At 48.1% G+C, this 19,337-nt stretch overlaps 1 protein-coding gene across 2 annotated transcripts in view; it reads right to left on the reverse strand.

Moving 5' to 3' along the window:
* The window catches only part of ASIC1 (acid sensing ion channel subunit 1), a 177,541-nt gene extending 170,461 nt beyond the window's left edge, over positions 1-7,080 (reverse strand). Inside the window, exons 1-2 of one of the 2 annotated variants that reach the window (XM_035107940.2) lie at positions 6,716-7,080; positions 1,856-2,051 (exon numbers count right to left, since the gene is read on the reverse strand). In XM_035107940.2, the coding sequence (XP_034963831.1) occupies positions 1,856-2,051; positions 6,716-7,080 (561 nt within the window). The remainder of the gene's footprint in view (positions 1-1,855; positions 2,052-6,715) is intronic. The other variant, XM_060270982.1, reaches the window with a different exon arrangement.
* Positions 7,081-19,337: the final 12,257 nt, after the last annotated feature.

Consider the following 19,337-nt stretch of genomic DNA (forward strand, 5'->3'; position numbering starts at 1 on the left):
TGAGGTGGAGGTTTTAAGTGACTTGGTGGCTACACTCACGACAGCAAATAAATAAATAAATAAATAAATAAATAAATAAATAATAATTTATTATTTATACCCCGCCCATCTGGCTGGGTTTTCCCAGCCACTCTGGGCGGCTCCCAACAGAAAAATAAAACAATCGATTAAACATTAAAAGCCTCCCTAAACAGGGCTGCCTTCAGATGTCTTCTAAAAATCTGGTAGCTGTTTTTCTCTTTGACATCTGATCGGAGGGTGTTCCATACGGCGGGCGCCACTACCGAGAAGGCCCTCTGCCTGGTTCCCTGCAACTTGGCTTCTCGCAACGAGGGAACCGCCAGAAGGCCTCGGTACTGGACCTCAGAACGATGGGGGTGGAGACGGTCCTTCAGGTATACTGGACCGAGGCCATTTAGGGCTTTAAAGGTCAGCGCCAACACTTTGAATTGTGCTTGGAAACGTACTGGGAGCCAATCTAGATCTTTCAAGACCGGTGTTATGTGGTCTCGGCGGCCGCTCCCAGTCACCAGTCTAGCTGCCGTGTTCTGGATTAGTTGTAGTTTCCGGGTCACCTTCAAAGGTAGCCCCACGTAGAGCGCACTGCAGTAGTCCAAGGGGGAGATAACCAGAGCATGCACCACTCTGGTGAGACAGTCTGTGGGCAGGTAGGGTCTCAACCTGCATCCCAGGTGGAGCTGATAGACAGCTGCCCTACACACAGAATTGACCTGCGCCTCCATGGACAGCTGTGAGTCCAAAATGACTCCCAGGCTGCGCACCTTGTCCTTCAAGGGCACAGTTACCCCATTCAGGACCAGGGAGTCCTCCACACCTGCCCGCCTCCTGTCCCCCACAAACAGTACTTCTGTCTTGTCAGGATTCAACCTCAATCTGTTAGCCGCCATCCATCCTCCAAGAAGCCTCCCTATAGTTTTTGTGCTGCTTTCCTCTAGGTTGAGGCAGACAAGCCCCGTCAGTCTGATGCAAAAGAAGCCACAAATCGGGCTGGCTGCCCTTCGGTTTCCCCCCCAATCGCATCTGAGGCACATTGCGAGATCCTCCGCCCGGTAGCCGTCTTCCAGATCTGATAAAGCATCGCACGCAATGCAAGCCCATCCGCTTAAAAGCTCACATGAGTCACCACAACAATCCAATAGTACCGAGCATCAAAATAATTCAGATGATGAATAAACAGGCATGGTGCAAACCCCATTCTATATTAAGAGATATACAAATCTACAGCTGGGAGAGGCCCTCGTAGCAACGAGCATCTCCCCACAGGCCTCGCGATGTAAAGGCCGAGTGAAGAGAAGGCAAGCAATGCTCAGTTTCCCCCACAGGACTTTTCCTCCTACATCTTATTGGGACTGGGGAGGGGAGAATCAAGGCATCTCTAAATCTTGTTGTGGTATCCACCAAGACAGAAATCCCTGCATCAGCACGCAAACACACTCTTCAGAAGTCTTAGCCATGTAAATGTCCACCACAAGGCCTCAATATGTCCACACAGTTGCCACAGATACAATCAACTCAGGGTTTAATGCTCACAGCCCTAGACTCCAGCAAGGTCTCAGCTCTGCTTAAAAGAACGAGGATATCTGTTATAGGCCCTGACTTACTTCGGTCCTTCGTACATCGTTTGTCTCTCTCTGCCCATCAGAGATAACATGCTTGTTGTATACACACAATCTCGTACTCTTGACACATTTTGGCCCCTGTTTCATCTCACTTGCCACAGACAGACTTTCCCTCCCCACCCAACACGAGCACCAAGCCACGTCTACCGGCGGTTTCACAGCAGCCAAACCCTTTTCGCTTTTCAGAGACCGGATCCGAGAAAACGGCGACTCACCACTTTGAAGTCACTGGGGTCGCACGGCGTCCCACGGAACGTGCAGGCAAGCAGCATTTCCTGGATGTCATGGCCGGCTCGGTCGGAGAATTCCCGCATGTTGAAGGGCTTCGGCTTGAAGTTGCGGAAATTGGCCTTCTCCTGGAGGATCTCCAGCTGCTTCTCGTCGGCCATTTGGGTGTCTGGGATTTCGTACCTGAAGGAAAACGCACAGCTCAGTCCCAAGGGGAGAAATGGCTCCACTCCAGTCTCCCCAGCTTGCTGGGTTGTTTGCTATGTCCACAGGGAGCACCATGCCCTCTGGTGTCCCTGTGCAAGAGAGGAGCTGATGGAGGGCAGTCTAGGAGCACTGCAACGGGGAAGGGTAGGGTCTGAAGCATTCTGGGACATTGCCATTACAGGCAATCGACTGTGAGCATCTTGCAGCACACAGACATATGTGCAATTAAAGCAGGGTGTAATTAAAGCACCATATTACCCCTGAGATAATATGCAACGGGTCTCAATTCCTTGCAAGGGCTGTCTGGCATTCTCAAGACCATGCTGTTACTTTTTTCTTAAAAAAACTGCAACTGCAACTTGCAAAGGTATAACATCTGGGTGGGTTGGGTTTTTTTTACATGAGTAACAAATATTCTGTGCTACAGGAATGAGGGCAAAAAATGTGGTGGGGTTTTCTTTCTCCTTACCCCAAACATTTCTTTCTTTTTTAGTTAGACTTTTTTTATAATGCAATATATGCATGTTTGCTTAAATCTATGCCAGTTGTGGAATTTTCTGCACCTGATGGAAAATTTGGGTTAGGTTTTTAAAAAATTATTATTAATTGCAAACCGACTAAATCCCAGCATATGGATCGGAAAGAAATTTGGCCTGGCAATTTGCACTTCTTGAAACAGTTTATGAACCAAAATGCAGCCATCCTCTGACCTTCACACTTCTCCAACTTTTGCAGTGCGGTTCTCCAGCAGCAACAGCAACAAAACATGTTTTTAAGGTTTTATATTTTACTGTTTTATATATGCTGTAAACTGCCCAGAGTGGATGGGGAAACCCAGCTATAGATGGGCGGGGTATATATATAAAACATATTATTACAAATATGCATACATCAGGTGACTTCTTTCTTTCTTTGTGGAAAGCGGTGAATGTTTTGGGTTGTGTGTTTTTTAAATAAATTATATGCCAAGGCTACTTTATCGATATCTGGCTCTTACTTCCAAAATGTCCCTTTGCGGAATCTGTTTTATTAACATGTCTGCAAAAGTACAGGGAACCTTCTGTTTATTTTATTCCAACGGCAATAATGTGCTCCACACAGTTGTTGCTCTCCACTTTCCTTGTGTGTTGTTGTGTTTGAAAACCTAAACACATCTTTTTAAAAATAAAACATTCTTCTTCAACCAGGCCTTTGGCTGATCAATATTCTACAGCCTTTTAAATGCAGCTATGGGAAGGGGAGAGGATTATTATTTTGTTGTTTGGGTTTAATTATCTACTGTGTTTCATCTTGTGTCTTATTCTGTGAACTGCCCCGAGATCGCTTGAAGAAGGGCGGTACATAAATTTAATAAATAATAAAATAGTAATCAATAAAAGTAAATGCTATGCCAGAAGACTGGGAAGTTCCTGGAGCAGACAGGCACAGAAGAATAGCATGGAGGCAGTGGAGCAACTGGGAAACTTTAGATCCTGGACAAAAAAAGATCTTATGGGATGGCCTCTCTTTAGGCCACAAGTTGCCAACATGCACCCTGTGATTGTACATGTGTCCACAGAGGCCTTCCCTTGTGCCCACAAGCTCTCCTGCCCTCCCTCCCATTGAAATTAGACATGAAAGAAATATTCCATTGTAGCCAATATTGCAGAGTGCAGGCGTGTGTTGCCCACAACAGTTCTCCAGTTTGCAAAGGTGCCTGAGGGCTCCAAAAGGTTGGCAACCCCCATTCTGGATGGTACTAAACTTATTGCAAACTCTGGCAAGTCAGTCCTGTTGCATTGGGGAACCCTCCTGCTCATTCTGCTCAGTGGGGTCCTAGACTTTTGCACCTTCAAATCCATCCCACCATTACCTAGAATGAGTCGCCCATTTATTCACAGAGTGCAGCTGATCTGGGAAGTTTTTATCAGCCAGCAGTACATGGCTGGCTGACTGGGATTACCCAATTCCAAGGACCAGGAGGTTTCTAGGCTATGATGCCAGAGTCTCAAGCTGCCTGCAGGAAGCTCCCCCTCCTACCAGTGGCCCTAGTGGTTCAAGGACCAGGGGGATCAGCATCTGTCCCGCAGCGCCCGATAGAAATAAAAGATACCACTTTCAGAGATGGCTAGGGCCAGCTGCAAAACGACTCAGAAGATGTTGCTCAAAATAAAATAAACCCAGTTCTCCAACACGAAATCTCAAATCAAGCAAATTTGACAAGGCATGTGTAGATTTTGCTTACTTTGCATAAATGTGATTGTGTGCAGTGTTCTGCATCACACATTGGATCATAATTTGAAATATTTTTGCACGGAACTGTGCATTGGGAGAAAGATGCAGCAGGCAAGAGTTGCATGGCTGAAGGAATATAACTAGAACCCATGGGAGCAGGCAGAGCAAGACCAGAAATTATTACAGGCCTTGGGACTTCACATTGCTGGCTTTTCGCAAGACCTCACACGACCATTAAGGCTGGATGGAGAGATGTGGCTCCACCCCCACCCACAATATTACTTACTACAATTCTCAGAAATCCAGATTCATCACCAGATGGCACATTTTGCACATAGAGAACTGCATTAGAGAACCATCGCTTCAAACATGTGCACACACAGCCTGCTGCTCCTTCCTTGCTAAAACCCCCTTGCCAAGAAATGATTGCAAAAAGAAGGGCATTGCTTATGTTACTTTCGTAGACCAGGAAGCCAAAAAGATGAGCCCCACTACTTGAGACAACAGCTGCCAAGTCCAGTCAAAAAGACTGTGGACTTCTGTTCCAAAGACCATGAACATCCAGAGAGACAAGCCAGGAGGAATAGCGTTCTTTTAGCTAGTTGGTCCATTTTGATTTGGCCATTGCTGGAAGTGTAATGGCTCAGACCATCAGCCCGACCCTGGGCAGCTGTTGCCTACAAAATGCCCAATTTTAACTTACGGATTGTTCTGGCAGAAGATGTAGAAACAGCAAATAGGTTAGACAGCTCGGGGTGAGGAAAGAGAAGGGTTATTAGACAAATGCACAGAGGAGACGTCTATCACAGCTATTAGCTCCGATAGCTAAACAGTCCCTCCATGTTCAGCTGCAGTTATGTCACTTCATTCATACCAAAGAGTTGGGACCAGGGATGGGCTGCTGCCTTGTAAGTTTCCCAGAAGCTTCTGGCTGGCCATGGATGGAAAAGGAACTCTGGACTATGACTTCTTGTCCAATCCAGCTAGGCTCTTCATGTGTTTCTTATGCTCTGAAACAAGGGGCCTTCTGCCCAGATGTTATGGCACGGTGACCTTTTAAATAAGGAGCAGGCTTTAAAAGAAAGGAAGCCCCGTTCAAAACGGACCATTCTGCATAACACTGCCTTTTTATACAGCCCAAGATCCTGGCCAACAACAAATCAAAAAAATTAGGCACTAGGTAGGACAGATTCTGCCATACAGAATGGATTTACAACATCCCCGTTGAGGCAGAGGGATGTGAGAGCATTTAAGCGAGCTGAATTCTGGGCCATCCTGACTTAGAAACCCATGCAAACTTAGCAACAAGACTTTCCTCCATCCCTCGGTGTTTGGGAATATAATTGGATCAGGATGCACTGCCAAGGAGTTGCAATTCTCTCCAGCAGAGGGCAGAAAGGTGCCTGGATGAGATGCGGTGAAATGCACATGGGGGTTCTTCCTTAGGGTTCATGCTCCGGAGCACTTAAGAGCAGTCACTAAAACAAGCAGAGAGCGACTGCAGCACAGCTCTGCTAGAGACAAGCAAAGAAACTCCCACTGCATAACTCCTGTGCTAGCCAACCTTCCATAAACCCAAGTGGTCTCTTGCCCACTCACAAGAGCCACACACAGGTGTTGAGTTTTAGTGGTCTTATCCCTGGATCTTCTTGAAGACACCTGCAGGGAATTTTAAGGGATCGTGCCTGTAAGACTGCCAGGGTGGGACCTTCTTCAGGGCCTGTCCAATTGGTCCTAAACATTACCCTGTTCCCATAGGGACCAGCTCTGTTAAGTACCGGGAAGTGTGTGTGTGTGTGTGTGTGTGTGTGTGTGTGTGTGATGAGGCTTCAGACACAAATGCGTGAAAAGCTGCATTGAAGGAAGGAAGCAATCAGAAGTGCAAGCAGTACTCACAGCTGTATCCACAGTAGGGGAATAAATCAGTTTTGAAGAGTCTTAAAGGAACACGACTGAAAAAGGGATGCCTGGTGCCACATTGCCAGGGGTGTTTCACCCACATGTGCAGCACTTGCAAGGAGCCACATGTGTGGCATGCCCAGCGCATGCCACTGGATCTAGCCTGATGGAGGTGTTTCTGGGCCTGCAGTGTAGCCCATGTAAGTGGCCGGGCATACAGCTCTCCATGTGCAAAAATGCACATATTGAAAGGTGTCAACCTAGCAAATTCCAATTACAGGCAACTCCCCATTTATGCACCAGTCTGGGAACAGTGTCCATAGAACACACTTTGGTGCACAAAGTCCCCCAACACACACACACACACACACACACACACACCCTACACATTGGGTGCACACTGTGCGAGGGTCGCAGGTGCCCTAACTGTTGAACGCCAACCCGCAGCGATGTGTGCTTGGGTACCCCGCTCAGCGGGCACGGAGGCCCTGCGCCATCACCCAACCCCCCGCCACACTGGGACCTACCGACTATTGAGGAGGGCCAGCAGCTCACCAGCGTGGTACAGGTCATTCTTGGTCACCCGGCTGAAGCGGAACTCGTTGAGGTTGCAGAAGGTGACAGCCGGGAAGGTCATGTGGGAAGCGGCCACTTCGTCCAGCTTGGTGACGTGCGGGTAGAGGAAGTAGTACTGGATCCTCTCGTTGCACTCGAAGACCAGCATGGCCAAGGAGCCCAAGAAGCAAAGGGTCCAGAAGACGCGCTTGGCGAAGAAGTGCTCGTACGAGAAGATGTGCGACAGGCCGTGCAGCGTGGAATTGCTGGCGAACGCCTCAATGCTCACCGGGTGCCCGTTCTCCACCTCCTCTTCGTCCACCTTCAGGTCCATCATGGTCAGGCCTGGGACAGGGAAGGAGAAGCAGCTCTGTGGCCAAACAAGAGAGGAAAGCGGCGCCGGGTAAGCGCCTGCCCTCTTCGGATCCCTCCACACCTGCTCGGGAAGAGAGCGAACCCCGCCAGCTCCTCTTCCCCGCCTCCCAAGCCAAGCCGTCGTTTAGGGGAGAGGACGAGATCGACGCCGAGGCGCCCTCCCCTTCCTCTCTGGCTCTTCCCGGTTCCCGGAGTTCACCCCTTCTCCCGGCTGCCCCTTTAACCCGGGGTGTGTGTGCGCGCGTGAAGGGGCGAAACTAGGCTTTATTTCACCCCCCCTGGCTCCAAGATCCACGTTGGCAGCCACCCCCTCCCTGCGCATTTGTGGCGCCCCTCTGGAGGCTTCACCAGGGGCAAACAAACCTAGGGTTAGCCCTCCCCCCACTCCACCCCATCTCCCCAGCGTAGCCACGGCTCTGGTGTGTGGGAATCCCCCCTCCCCAATTCCTACCCCACCAATTCCCCTCCCCACACCGCGCGGTCTCGCTTTACGCGCCGAGCATGCAAACCTGGAAGCAGGGCCAGCGTCGGCAGTCGGGAGCTCGCGCTGCGAGGGATGGAATGCTCGCCGGCTGGGCTGGCCGTGCGGGGCTTTTGGAGAGGCTGCGAAGCGCAAAGGCGCACCGCAAGAGCGCCAAGGGTGCCCGAGCCCAGCGGCACCTGGCGGCGGCGGGGAGGAGGAGGAGGTGGCGGCGGAGAGGATCCTCCTCCTTCTCCCTTCCTGGCTGGAATCAAAGAAAAGCGATCGGGGCCGGAAAGCAGGCAGCTGAGCGCGACTAAGCAGCGGCGGCGGCGGCGCGTGTCTCGGTGCCAAAGCCAGGCATCCTCTCCCCTGGTGGCGAGCGCGGCGGCTGCTCCTCGGGGCGGGGCGGCCGAGGGAGGGAATCGCGCCGGGCTCCGAGGCAGCAGCAGGAGGAGGAGGATCCGCAGGAATTCGCCGCGTCCCCCACGGGAGCCAGGGCCCAAGTGGGCTGGCAGGGCTGGCTGGCCGAGCCGGGAGCCCCTGCGAGAGATCGCCGGGTGGCGGCAGCAGCGGCGAGGGTTGGGCGTCGTGCGAGTGTGTGAGTGCGCGCGCCTGTGCGCGAGGAGGAGGAGGAGAGCGGCTCGCCGCGCTTGGAGGTGCCCAATCTGGGATTGCAGGGGGCGGCGTAGGGTGTGCGCGCCGGCAGCAGGAGCTGTTGCAAGCTGAGGCCGTGAACATGTGTGTGCTAGAGAGAGCGAGAGAAAATCGGAGACTTCCCCGCTCCCGCAGCGGCCTCCCATTCACATTTTGCTTTTTTCTCTGAACTGATGCCAAAGTCCCGCGTCGTCCCCCTCCCTCCCGCACGCAGAGCATTCAAAGACCTATTCACGCCATCATTCAGTGCGCTTCGAGAGCTCACACGAGCTGACGGTTCGCCCAACGCCGGGCATATTGTAAAATGGTGCTCCCCCCCCCCCGACAACCCGGGGCACATAGAATTGAACCCCGAGGATCATCTAGTCCAACCCCCTGCAATGCAGGAATATGCAGCTGTCCCATAAGGGATTCGAACCTGCAACCTTGGCGTTATCAGCACCATGCTCTATCCAGCTGAGTTAGCCAAGTCCAAATGGCCATTCACTGCGTCCCCGGGAAAGGTCCGATTTGCACCCATGATGCAGGGCTTGCTACTAAGTATATTATACCATGCTGCTTTATCTTGAATAGTGTGCCTATAGCTGCGGGAGGCAGTGGAAGACAGGAGCCTGGCATGCTCTGGTCCATGGGGTCACGAAGAGTCGGACACGACTAAACAACAACAACAACAAGTGTGCCTATACAATACTCCTTGTACAGGCACAGACCAGGCTGGGTGTTGCATTCTGAAATTCTCACTTCAAGGTTTCAGGTTTATCCAAAAAACAAAACCCCCAAGAGTATAAACAAAATAAAAAAATCCTTCCAGTAGCATCTTAGAGACCAACTAAGTTTGTCATAAGTATGAGCTTTCGTGTGCATGCACACTTCTTCAGATAGGAGTATAAAATATTGACTAAAATATTGGGGTGGGGACAGGTAAGCTTCAGCCCTCATAAATGATCACACACAAATTGGTGCACAGGCACCATTTGAATGGCAATGCCCATCAATGGGGGGGGAGTGCCTCAGCCCCTAGGAGGTGGCTCCTATGGTGTATACCTAAATATGTAATAGGCCAAGAGGTCCCTGGGCTTGCACAAGTGGCTCTTTTCATCATCTCCCTCCCACCCTCAGTAAGACCACAGAAGGGATGTTATTTGCACTCAGTGCCCATTAAAATGAAGGGAAGAGCTTAGGGCAGGGTAGAGTCCCTTGTTGGATCCCCAACATTTCCTAGCAGACTGGGAGTGACCCCTATCTAGAATCATGGAGAGCTGCTGCCAGTCAGAGTAGACACTACTCAACTAGAGTGGACAATTGTCTGAATAATTAGAAGGCAGCTTATTAAAGCATGCACACACCACAATCCTGGGAACTGTAGCTTCTGAAGGGTTTGGGGAATTGTAGTACTGTGAAGGGTTAGCTTCAATCCCCTGGATTCCATGTGTGGGGGGTGCTTTAAATGAGTTTTAAATGTATGGCATGTACACTGCCCTGGATTCTCCTTGGACAAAATCCAGAAATTAAGCCATGATCAGGAAGACCACCCAGATACAGGTGCTTATTGTACTAGACCAAATGTAACCATCTTGTTGTCCTCTAGATGTTGCTGGACTCCAGTTACCACCAACCCTAACTATTGGCCATGCAAGGGGTACTAAAGGAGCTTGCGCTCGTAATCCCAGAGCCTCTGTCTATAATCTTTGAGAATTCTTGGGGACTGTGGAAATTGGAAGCAGGCAAATGTTGCTCCCATCTTCAGTAAGGGGGAGAAAAAAAGAAAAAAGACCCAGGTATCCACCAACCATTCAGCTTGATGTCAATACCAGAAAAGGTCCTAGAATAGATCATTAAACAGCCGGACTGTGAGCACTTAGAAAAGGATGCTGTGATCACAAAGACACAGCATGGGTTTCTGGTAGAGTTACAGGTTTGGTGGATCAGGGGAATGCTGTGGACGTAGTGTATCTTGATTTCAAAATAAGGATTTTGACAAAGTTGCCCATGATATTCTTGCAGAGAAGCTGGTGAAATGTGGGCTAAATGAGGTAATTGTTGGGTGGATTTCTGGCCGGTTGACAGTCTGAACCCAAAGAGTGCTCTCTAATGGTTCCTCGTCAACCTGGAAAAAAGTGACAAGTGGGGTGCTGCAGGGGTCTGTCCTGGTCCTCTTGTTGTTCAACATCTTGGATGAAGGAATTGAGGGGAAGCTCATCAAATCTGCAGATGACACTAGACTAGGAGGGGCAGCCAATGCTACAGAAGACAGAATCAGGATTCAATATTACTTTAACAGACTGGAGAATTGGGCCCAAACTACCAAAATAAATTTCAGTATGAACAAATGTAAGGTTCTACGCTTAAGCAGGAAGAACCAGCTGCACAGATATGAAACGGGGAACACCTGGCTTGCCAATAATATATGTGAAAAGGATCTGGGGGTCTTAGTAGACCAAAAGCTTTTTAAAAAGCTAATGCTATTCTAGACTGCATCAATGGAAATATAGTGTCCCTGCTCCTTTCTGCTTAGGTCAGACGACACCCAAAGTATTGTGACCAGTTCTGGGCACCACAGTTTTTTAAGAATATTGACAAGCTAGAACATGTGCAGAGGAGGGAGACCAAGATGATAAAGGGCCTGGAAACCAAGCCTTATGAGGAATGGTTGAGGGAGTTGAGTGTGTTTAGCTTGGAAAAGAGGAGAATGAGACGATGGAGCAAGCTTGTTCTCTCCTGCTCTGGAGGGCAGTACCTGGACCAATGGCTTCAAGTTACAAGAAAAGAGATTGGTGACTAAACTTCAGTAAGAGCTGTTCAGCGGTGGAACGGACTCCCTCAGGAGGTTGTGGACTCTCCTTCCCTGGAGGTTTGTAAGCAGAGGTTTGATGGCCATCTGCCATGGATGCTTTAGTTGAGATTCCTGCATTGGACGAGATGACCCTTGGGGTCCCTTCCAACCCTACAATTCTATGATTCTATGAAGCTCCGAAGGGCCACAGGCTCTCCATCTCTGTTTCATCCAGGTGTGGAATTCAGAGGCTGGCAACCAACCAGTTTCCTGCGATACTGACGAGCTCACCTCTCTCAGGAGTAAAAGCCGAAACCAAGCAGCCAGTCCCTGGTGAGTTCTTGTCTAGCAGCATAAAGCACTCTTTGCTGTGGTCTTGCTGCTGTCTGGTTTGGGCTCTGTTTGCTGCTGGAGGAAGGAGCGCTTCCTCTGCGTCAGCAGGTGGCTGTGTCATGTGCTACGGACCCAATCAGCCATGGTCAGCAGTTCAGTGGAAGGCAAACACTGCCTTAGACCCTTGAGAGCACTTGATTAACTTCACATTCTTTCCTGGAACTGATCCAGAGCTGCCATTCATTGCAACAACCCACCACCGCAAGTCTTTTCCCGGTCCAACAGAATCAACAGATAGGGAGGAAGGAGGGAATTAGAATGAAGAGTGCAGGATCCAGGTCTAGGAAAGAAATTCAGGATGGGGTATACAGATATTTCCAGTCAATCTTTGTTTTTTCTTTTTGCGGGGTGGGTGGAGAATCTGATTTCCCAGCCTATTATACTTCACAGGTTATACCTGTAAAAGCACAAAGCATGCCTTTATCAGCACACTGCTGCGCCCAGCGTTTCTAACTCCTGTGCAGATCCGAAATGCATATTCCCATGAAAAATGCAAAAAGCACAGGCCTTTTTTTTTTTTTTGCATTCAGGCACGGGGAATCCCTGCTCTCCCCACACGCCACTTCCCCTCAGTGAATGCAGCTGCACCAGTTAAACATACAACAAATATGTACAGGCTGGATGGCGAAGGGAACATCTGTGCTTGCTGTGCCACGCAGTCTCCGTGCTATAACTTTAAAAGCCGCACACCGTTTGTGCCTGTCTTCTTCCTCTGACCCAGTCAGAGGCATCCTGACCTCCTTCCTCCTTGTGTTTTGGCAGAACCAGCCAGAGTCATCCCAAGGTTAGTCTTCCTCCTGCTCCAGCTGCTGCTTCTGCTGCTGTAGATTCCTTCTCAATTTTGGGAAGACAAGAGGGGTTGCGATTCCCAGATATAGGGAAGGGATTTTGCAAATTTTCCTGGGATTCAAAACTGGGACTAGGACCCAGGAGTCCTAGCTATCAGCCCTCTCATTCCAATTTGAATGCTGGAGCCAAACCCTCCCAGAGCGAGGAAGCTTTGTAGTCCCCTTTCTCCCAGCCCTCTCGGCTATGAATTTATTTATTTCACTGATGTCCCACATTGGTCTCTATTTAATCCTCACAATGACCCAGTGAGGTAGGATAGGGTGAGAGGCAGTGAGCAGCCCAAGGCTACCCAGAGAGCTTCATGGCTGAGCAGGGATTTGAATTCCCATTTCCCAGGTCCTAGTCCAACATTCTAACCACTGCGCTACTCTGTCTTCTTCCTTTATGTCGGACAGAGGTTTTTTTCTTTCTTTCTGACATCAGCAGTACACACATCAATATCCTGGCAACCACTCAATAGGCAGTTGCCGGGAGGTGGGAGCATGTTGGAGGAAATGGCTGCTGCGTGAGCTTGGGGAGCGCGGGCTAAAATGAATCTATTTCGGGAGGCAACTGTGCACACTTTTCCTTTTATGAATTTTGTTCTGTTCCTTGCAGAAATCAATGGAGGCAAGGAAATGAACTGGGAGCCGGGGAGAGTGATTTGCTCCAATGGCTCTCTTGTGAGCGTATTTGAGAATCCCGGGGTGGGCCGCTGTGGGGACTGTAGTCTGATCAGGCTGTGGGTATCCCTGCCTTATGAAAATGCTGGTTGGCCCCATGGAGCCTCTCTCCTCCCTTTCTCAGATCTCTTAAATCCCTGCCTCTCACCGGTGCTTCTTCAGATCACATGGAAAACTCCAGCTGCTTCCTTTACACGCCCCTGTTCTCTCTTGGTGCTGTGCAAGTCTGCATATACAAATGATTCATTTAAAGCACACAGTGTCTTGAACTCCTGGCCTACCTGGTAGCAAGTGAGTCTGTCAAGTCTCCAGTCCAGGGTCAATCCAAACTGAAGCACAGTCCTGCAGAGATTCAGAAGCATCCAAGCTGAGGTCCATCAACATGGGCAGTTGACCAGACACAACACAGCACCTCACTTCTGCTTCCCTTTTGTTTTTTATATGCTGATTGCAGCATCTGGGCTTGATGAGCCAGGTGACTGTCACCTGTTCTAAGCCTCCTCCAGCTGAGGAATCAGCCATCTCCTCCCAGAGCTAGTAAGCTAGGGGGCTGGGCTGTGGGCCCTTGCCTGTCTCAGCCTCCTGGAGCAACCCACCCCCTGTCTACTATGCCACAGAGGCAGCCATCACCCTTTGGGTGATGGGTCCTGCTGCTCTGGTTCCTGTGCACTGACCCCCATCCCCCCATCATCCTCCGTCACCCCCTGAGTACTTTCTACATCAACTTGTCCCAGTCCTGGCTACATCCCTTGCTGGGATCCTCTTCCTCCTCTTTGGTCCTGCCAGTTAATGACACACGGCTTCCCCCAATCCTGGGAACTGTAATTTATCCCCCACATAACTACGATTCCCCTTAAAATGCTACACATCCCGGTATCCTTGGGGGAAAACTATGTCCTTTAATGTACTATGCATGTACATAGCCTAAGGCTCAGGTGTCTGGGGTGTGTGATACCAGCGATGGACTTACAGCACATCCTTACTGGGATTTGTATGGAGGTGCTGGTTGAATGAAGATCTGTGTTATTTTCTATTTTCTATAATTATAGACTTGTCTGGGCATTCAGTATCTGTGGATACCGTCAACCTGTTCGCATATAGAGAGCCAACAGCAGTGGTGGAGATAAGTGCAGGAGATGCAATGAGGTCGAGGGTACGTTCTTTCTTTCTTTCTTTCTTTCTTTCTTTCTTTCTTTCTTTCTTTCTTTCTTTCTTTCCTTTTAAAAATATAATCTTTATTAGTTTTCCAAACTTCATATTTCAAATATTCATTATATTACAGTATACATTTATAGTTTGCTCTTATGAGCTGACTTCCCTCCTTCCTTCTTCTGACTTCTTTATGTCGCTTCTAGATTCTTCACATTGTCTTTATCCATTCTGTATATTGTTGTTCTGCTTGCGCAATTGACCATAAATTGTCTGTAAATAGATAAACCCTTCTATATATACAATTCTTGTTGTCTATATTATTTGTAAATACAATTGGTTGCTTTAAGTACTTCTTATTGTTGTTATTGTTATTGTTCCAATAAAAGTATTTCTTGAAAATCCAATGAATTTTTCTTAAAACAGCAAAGCAACAACAGATAATTCCCGTGGGTCCTTGGTTTGCAGCGACATCTCCTGCATGACTCACCAGCTATGCTAAACTTGGGAAACTTTGTGAACTATCTCAGTACATTAGCTTAATTGATCTAGCGTATAAACTATGTTCCTGCGGGTTAATTACCACTCCCTTCACAAACATCTAAGGGAGGATGGATACGAGCCTTGCATAATTTTCATGGTCGCAGCACCTTAAAGAAAAATATCATGGTTGTACAACTGACATCTCCATGAACTTCTGGTGGTGGTCCTTTATGCTATGTGGACAATCACCCAGAAACCAGGAAGCAACATACGTTCTATGTGTAAAAGCTGCATATTCCATAACCTGAAGAATTGGTTACTGCAACTGGAGAACATTGTGCAAGACTGGGCATGCTTAATCTGCACCCTTTGGTGATTTTTAAACAAAATACGATGGGTGATAAGGGAGGACGTGGGAAATGTTAGAACAGAGGGCTGTGTGTAGGCAATGAAAGCCCATCAACTCTCACTATTAACTGCATTATAATGTTCTCAGTGCTGTCCTTAGACACTTTGAAACCTAAAACAATCAGTGGTTGGAATGAGCTAGTTCAGTTTAATGAAATTCACTGAATTTGTTCAAAAATCTCTGAACTACACCAGAAAATAGTTCCCATCATAGCTGGGAGAATTTCTAGTTCATCTTGCAAGTTCATTCTCCTACATGTTTTTCATTTTTTAATTCATTAGACTCTTTGGGGCTTTCAGCTTAAAGTTCATAATTGTTAGGAACAATAAATAAACCAATTCTCATTCCACAATGTGTTTTGCTTTCTATGTTTCCTTAGTCTTCTTAAGTATGTTTTATACTGCAGCCCAGCAGTTTGTAACATTCTGAACGGGGGGGGGGGGGGAGAACCGTGAGGATCGTTTGAATGAACTTGAACTGTGAACTGAACATAAGCTGAACTGGCTCGTTCTGCAAAGAGACAAACAAGAACTAGAACTTTGGACTTTTGGAACTTGAACTTCCTTTTAAAAACCAATCTTTAAAGGTATGGGAAAAAAGTCAAAAAGATGCTCCTTCTCTGTGCAATTTTCAAATATTCTCTCTCTCTCTCTCTCTCTCTCTCTCTCTCTCTCTCTCTCTCTCTCTCTCTCTCTCTCTCTCCCAAATTAAATTAATTTCCCCTTCATGAATCACTGCCTTGTCGTGGCGAAGGGGCTTGAATAACTTAGAGAAGTTATGTTTTGACCAAACGTGATCCACCTGGAGGAGGAACCGGCAAGCCACTCCAGTATCCCTGCCAAGAAAACTCCATGGACAAAGAGAACAGGCATATAAAAGTTATGACGCTGGAAGATGAGCCCCTCAGGTCGGAAGGCGTCCAACATGCTACTGAGGAAGAGTGGAGGACAAGTACAAGTAGATTCAGAGCTGATGAAGCGGCTGGGCCAAAGTCGAAAGGTCGCTCAGTTGCAGATATGCCTGGAAGCGAAAGGAAAGTCCAAAGCTGTAAAGAAAAATATTGCATAGGACAGTGTTCTCAAAGCTACCAAACTGCGGGAGGCAGTGGAAGACAGGAGTGCCTGGCATGCTATGGTCCATGGGGTCATGAAGAGTCGGACACGACTAAATGACTAAACAACAACAACAATTCATTTGCTCTTCTTGCTTGCTTCCCATACTTTCTTTTTTGAGAGAGGGTGAATATCCCAGTTTATTATCTAAAGCCAGTTTGCCTAAGTAAGGGTGCCCAGGAGACTTAGTGCATTGCAGGAACTGATGGAAGCAGACAAGCTGCAAGAAACTGCAGTTGCTTGGTTCTCCTGCAGCATCGTAAACTTGGCTAAAATTATGTGAGTATGGCAGACAGTGACAACACAGAGATGGATGGCGGAGGGCCAGAACAGATCATCGCTGCATGTGCAGAAAGTCCTGTACAGCAGTCTGGCAGGTTGCAAAGCAGAATCACGAGCCTCTGTTGCTGTTGCCCCCCCAAAGAAGCATGTGAACCCTGATTTAGTGGGCTAACTGTTTCAGGGCTGATCAGCAGTTACTGTAAAACAGGGCTGTTAAATGGAAGGCAAGTGATAGGAGCTGTTTGGTACTGAATGGCTGATTGAAACTGTCAGTGCTAAACAGCTGATCAGGGCAGGCATTGCGAAACCAGATCACTCAGTGCTAAAGAGGTGCTCAGAGCAGTCACCTCCATCATCTTCAGACTACAGATGATCAGCTGAATGGAGGAAAGCCCTGGGTCAAAAGCCTGATGAACTATCAGGTTGTCACACCTCCCAAATGTTTTGATTGACTGAAACGTGGCTGCATAAATGAGAAAGTGTAAAGTGATCCTAGCTGAAACCGGTACCAAACAAATCCTGTGTCAGACATGCTGGTCAGGTTGGTGTAAAAGCTCTAGGGCTGGGCGATATCTGGTTTTCAACATTGTGATATATCACCGGCTAAACATTGTGATATACCAAAATATCACAATGTCCAAAATAAGGATAGAACTATGTAGAGGCAAACAGTAGGGCTGGGTGATATCTGGTTTTCAACATTGTGATATATCACCGGCTAAACATTGTGATATACTGATATATCACGATGTTTGAAAGAAGGATGGAGCTATGTAGAGGCATTGGATGGCTTCACAGTTTTCCCTACATTGTGATTTTTGCATAGTGTGTCTCCGTGCACACACACACACACACACACACACACACACACACACACACACACCATGATTCGCAATATATTGCCAGGTCAAAAATTATGAAACCAATATCATGAGATGGACTTGAAACCAGATTTGGATGATATATTGCCCAGCCCTAACACACATCATGATTCGTGATATATTGCCAGGTCAAAAGCTATGAAATTGATACCACAAATATATACTTCAAACTAGTTTGGGACAATATCTTGATATATTGCCCAGCCCTAAAAAGGACCCTAAGATTGCACTAGACATTGAGATACAAAAAGATTGCTATATTGGGAAGCTATAAAAGCATAAGATTCATGCTGGATCAGACCAAAGGCTTTTCTAGCCTACCATCATGTCCCACCCACTGACCATCCAGATACATCTGGAGAGGCCACAAGGAGGCTATGGGACCAATGGCCTTCTCCCAATTGTATTCAGAGTGATGGTAGCATTCAGCCATCAGGAGTAGCAGCCGTCGATAGACCTATCCTTCCTGAATTTGTCTAACCTGTTTTAAAGACCCCTAAACTAGTGACCGTCACCACATCTTGTGGCTGTCAGGGACTGGGCAGAGGAGGAATGGGGGATACCACCTCCCCATCCTGACCCTTCCAGGGAGAGGAAGACAGTATAGATTTACAACAGGGCAGTATGAGGGAGGTTGCAGCTCAGAGGCAGATGAGGGGGAAAGTTGGGAACTCATGGGAGCACCAGAACAACACCCGGCTGACACATCATTAGAAACCATTCCAGACCCTCCATCTCCCAGAACCCGGCAAGCCTTGAAAGTAGTAGAGCAAAGAGCTCAAAGACAGAGGGCACGTAGCAGCACCCATAGAAGTAACGAATAAGGAAGTGGGAGAGACGGGGCATGGAGATTCACTTGGGACAACGCCATTATCCAAGAGGTTGACTTCTATAAGTCAACTGTAAAGACTGAAATGAAAAAGGACTGTAAGCAACTTTTCCTTGTCTTTATACTTTCCTGGGCGACCAGCCGGGAGCTGCTGACAGCATCCTGGCAGTGGCAGTGAATTCCACAAGCTAACTAGGCACTGATTTGCTTGTCCCAAATCTCTCGTTACTGGGACCCTGCATTCTAAACTGACTATACGCCAAACCCCGATCATGCTTACATAGCATTGCGTATGTCTTGTCATTCCCTGACCGCACTGTGGAAACAGCTCCAAATCTGACATCATGCACAGGAGCCAGAATCCTATGCATTTAAGCATTCATTGTTAATGTTACTAGCTCTTAGGGATTCTTAGTGGAGTCCCTAAGATGGTTGGATGGCGCCTTGCATTCCTCCTTACGGGAACTCCAGCAGCCCAGCTGGTTCCAAATGTATTGCTCTGCTTTCCTTTGGACCACATCAGCGAGACCAAGAAGGGGTGTGTGCGTTTCATCGTCTGGGCAGCCCAGGACCTCCATATACCCACTGGCCAGGCTTGCTCCCCTGGAGGTGCCCTCCATTGTCTCTTGAGACAGACGGATCTCAACAAGTAGTTCTTAAGCTTGAATTCCTGTGGGAAATGCCCTGGCAAACTCTTCGCAGCTGGTGACAGAGGACTGAGCAGATCTTAGGATAGCCAGAGAAGTCAAGGCACAAACTGCACCTTCCTATGACCAGCAGGCGCCAATTAGTGATACAAAACAAGCAACTTGGTTTGAATGTGCTTAATTCGCAGAACCTGCTGACTTGGTGGCTTTTCTTGGCATGGAATTGGCTCAGAATTTGAAGCGCCTTTAGCAAGCAACGTGCTCGTTCCACCAGCTCTGCTTGTGCTTCATTGCCACTGGTTATTTATCGGGCTTTTTACCAGCTGTTCCCCTTAAAGTCACAGGGCAGTTTACAATACTATGCTATGTTACAATTTGCCAGAGCAATTTACATTCAGAAGGATCGGGTAGGTCTACATCAGGTGTGGGTCAAAAGAGGGACACCTTTAGCATATGAGGAAAGCTGTACAGTGAAGGTTCCCGGTGGGGTTCTGTGGGGAGGGAATTCCATTGCCTGGGATGAGGACAAAACCATTTCCGCAGGGATGCTTAGAGAGTTCATGCTGGAACAAGGATTCCAACCAGGGCCGGTCACTGTTTTTTGTGTTGAATATATGCTATATATGCTATATG

This window comes from Zootoca vivipara, chromosome 2 (genome assembly GCF_963506605.1).
Source record: "Zootoca vivipara chromosome 2, rZooViv1.1, whole genome shotgun sequence".
In the NCBI taxonomy this organism is placed as follows: domain Eukaryota; kingdom Metazoa; phylum Chordata; class Lepidosauria; order Squamata; family Lacertidae; genus Zootoca; species Zootoca vivipara.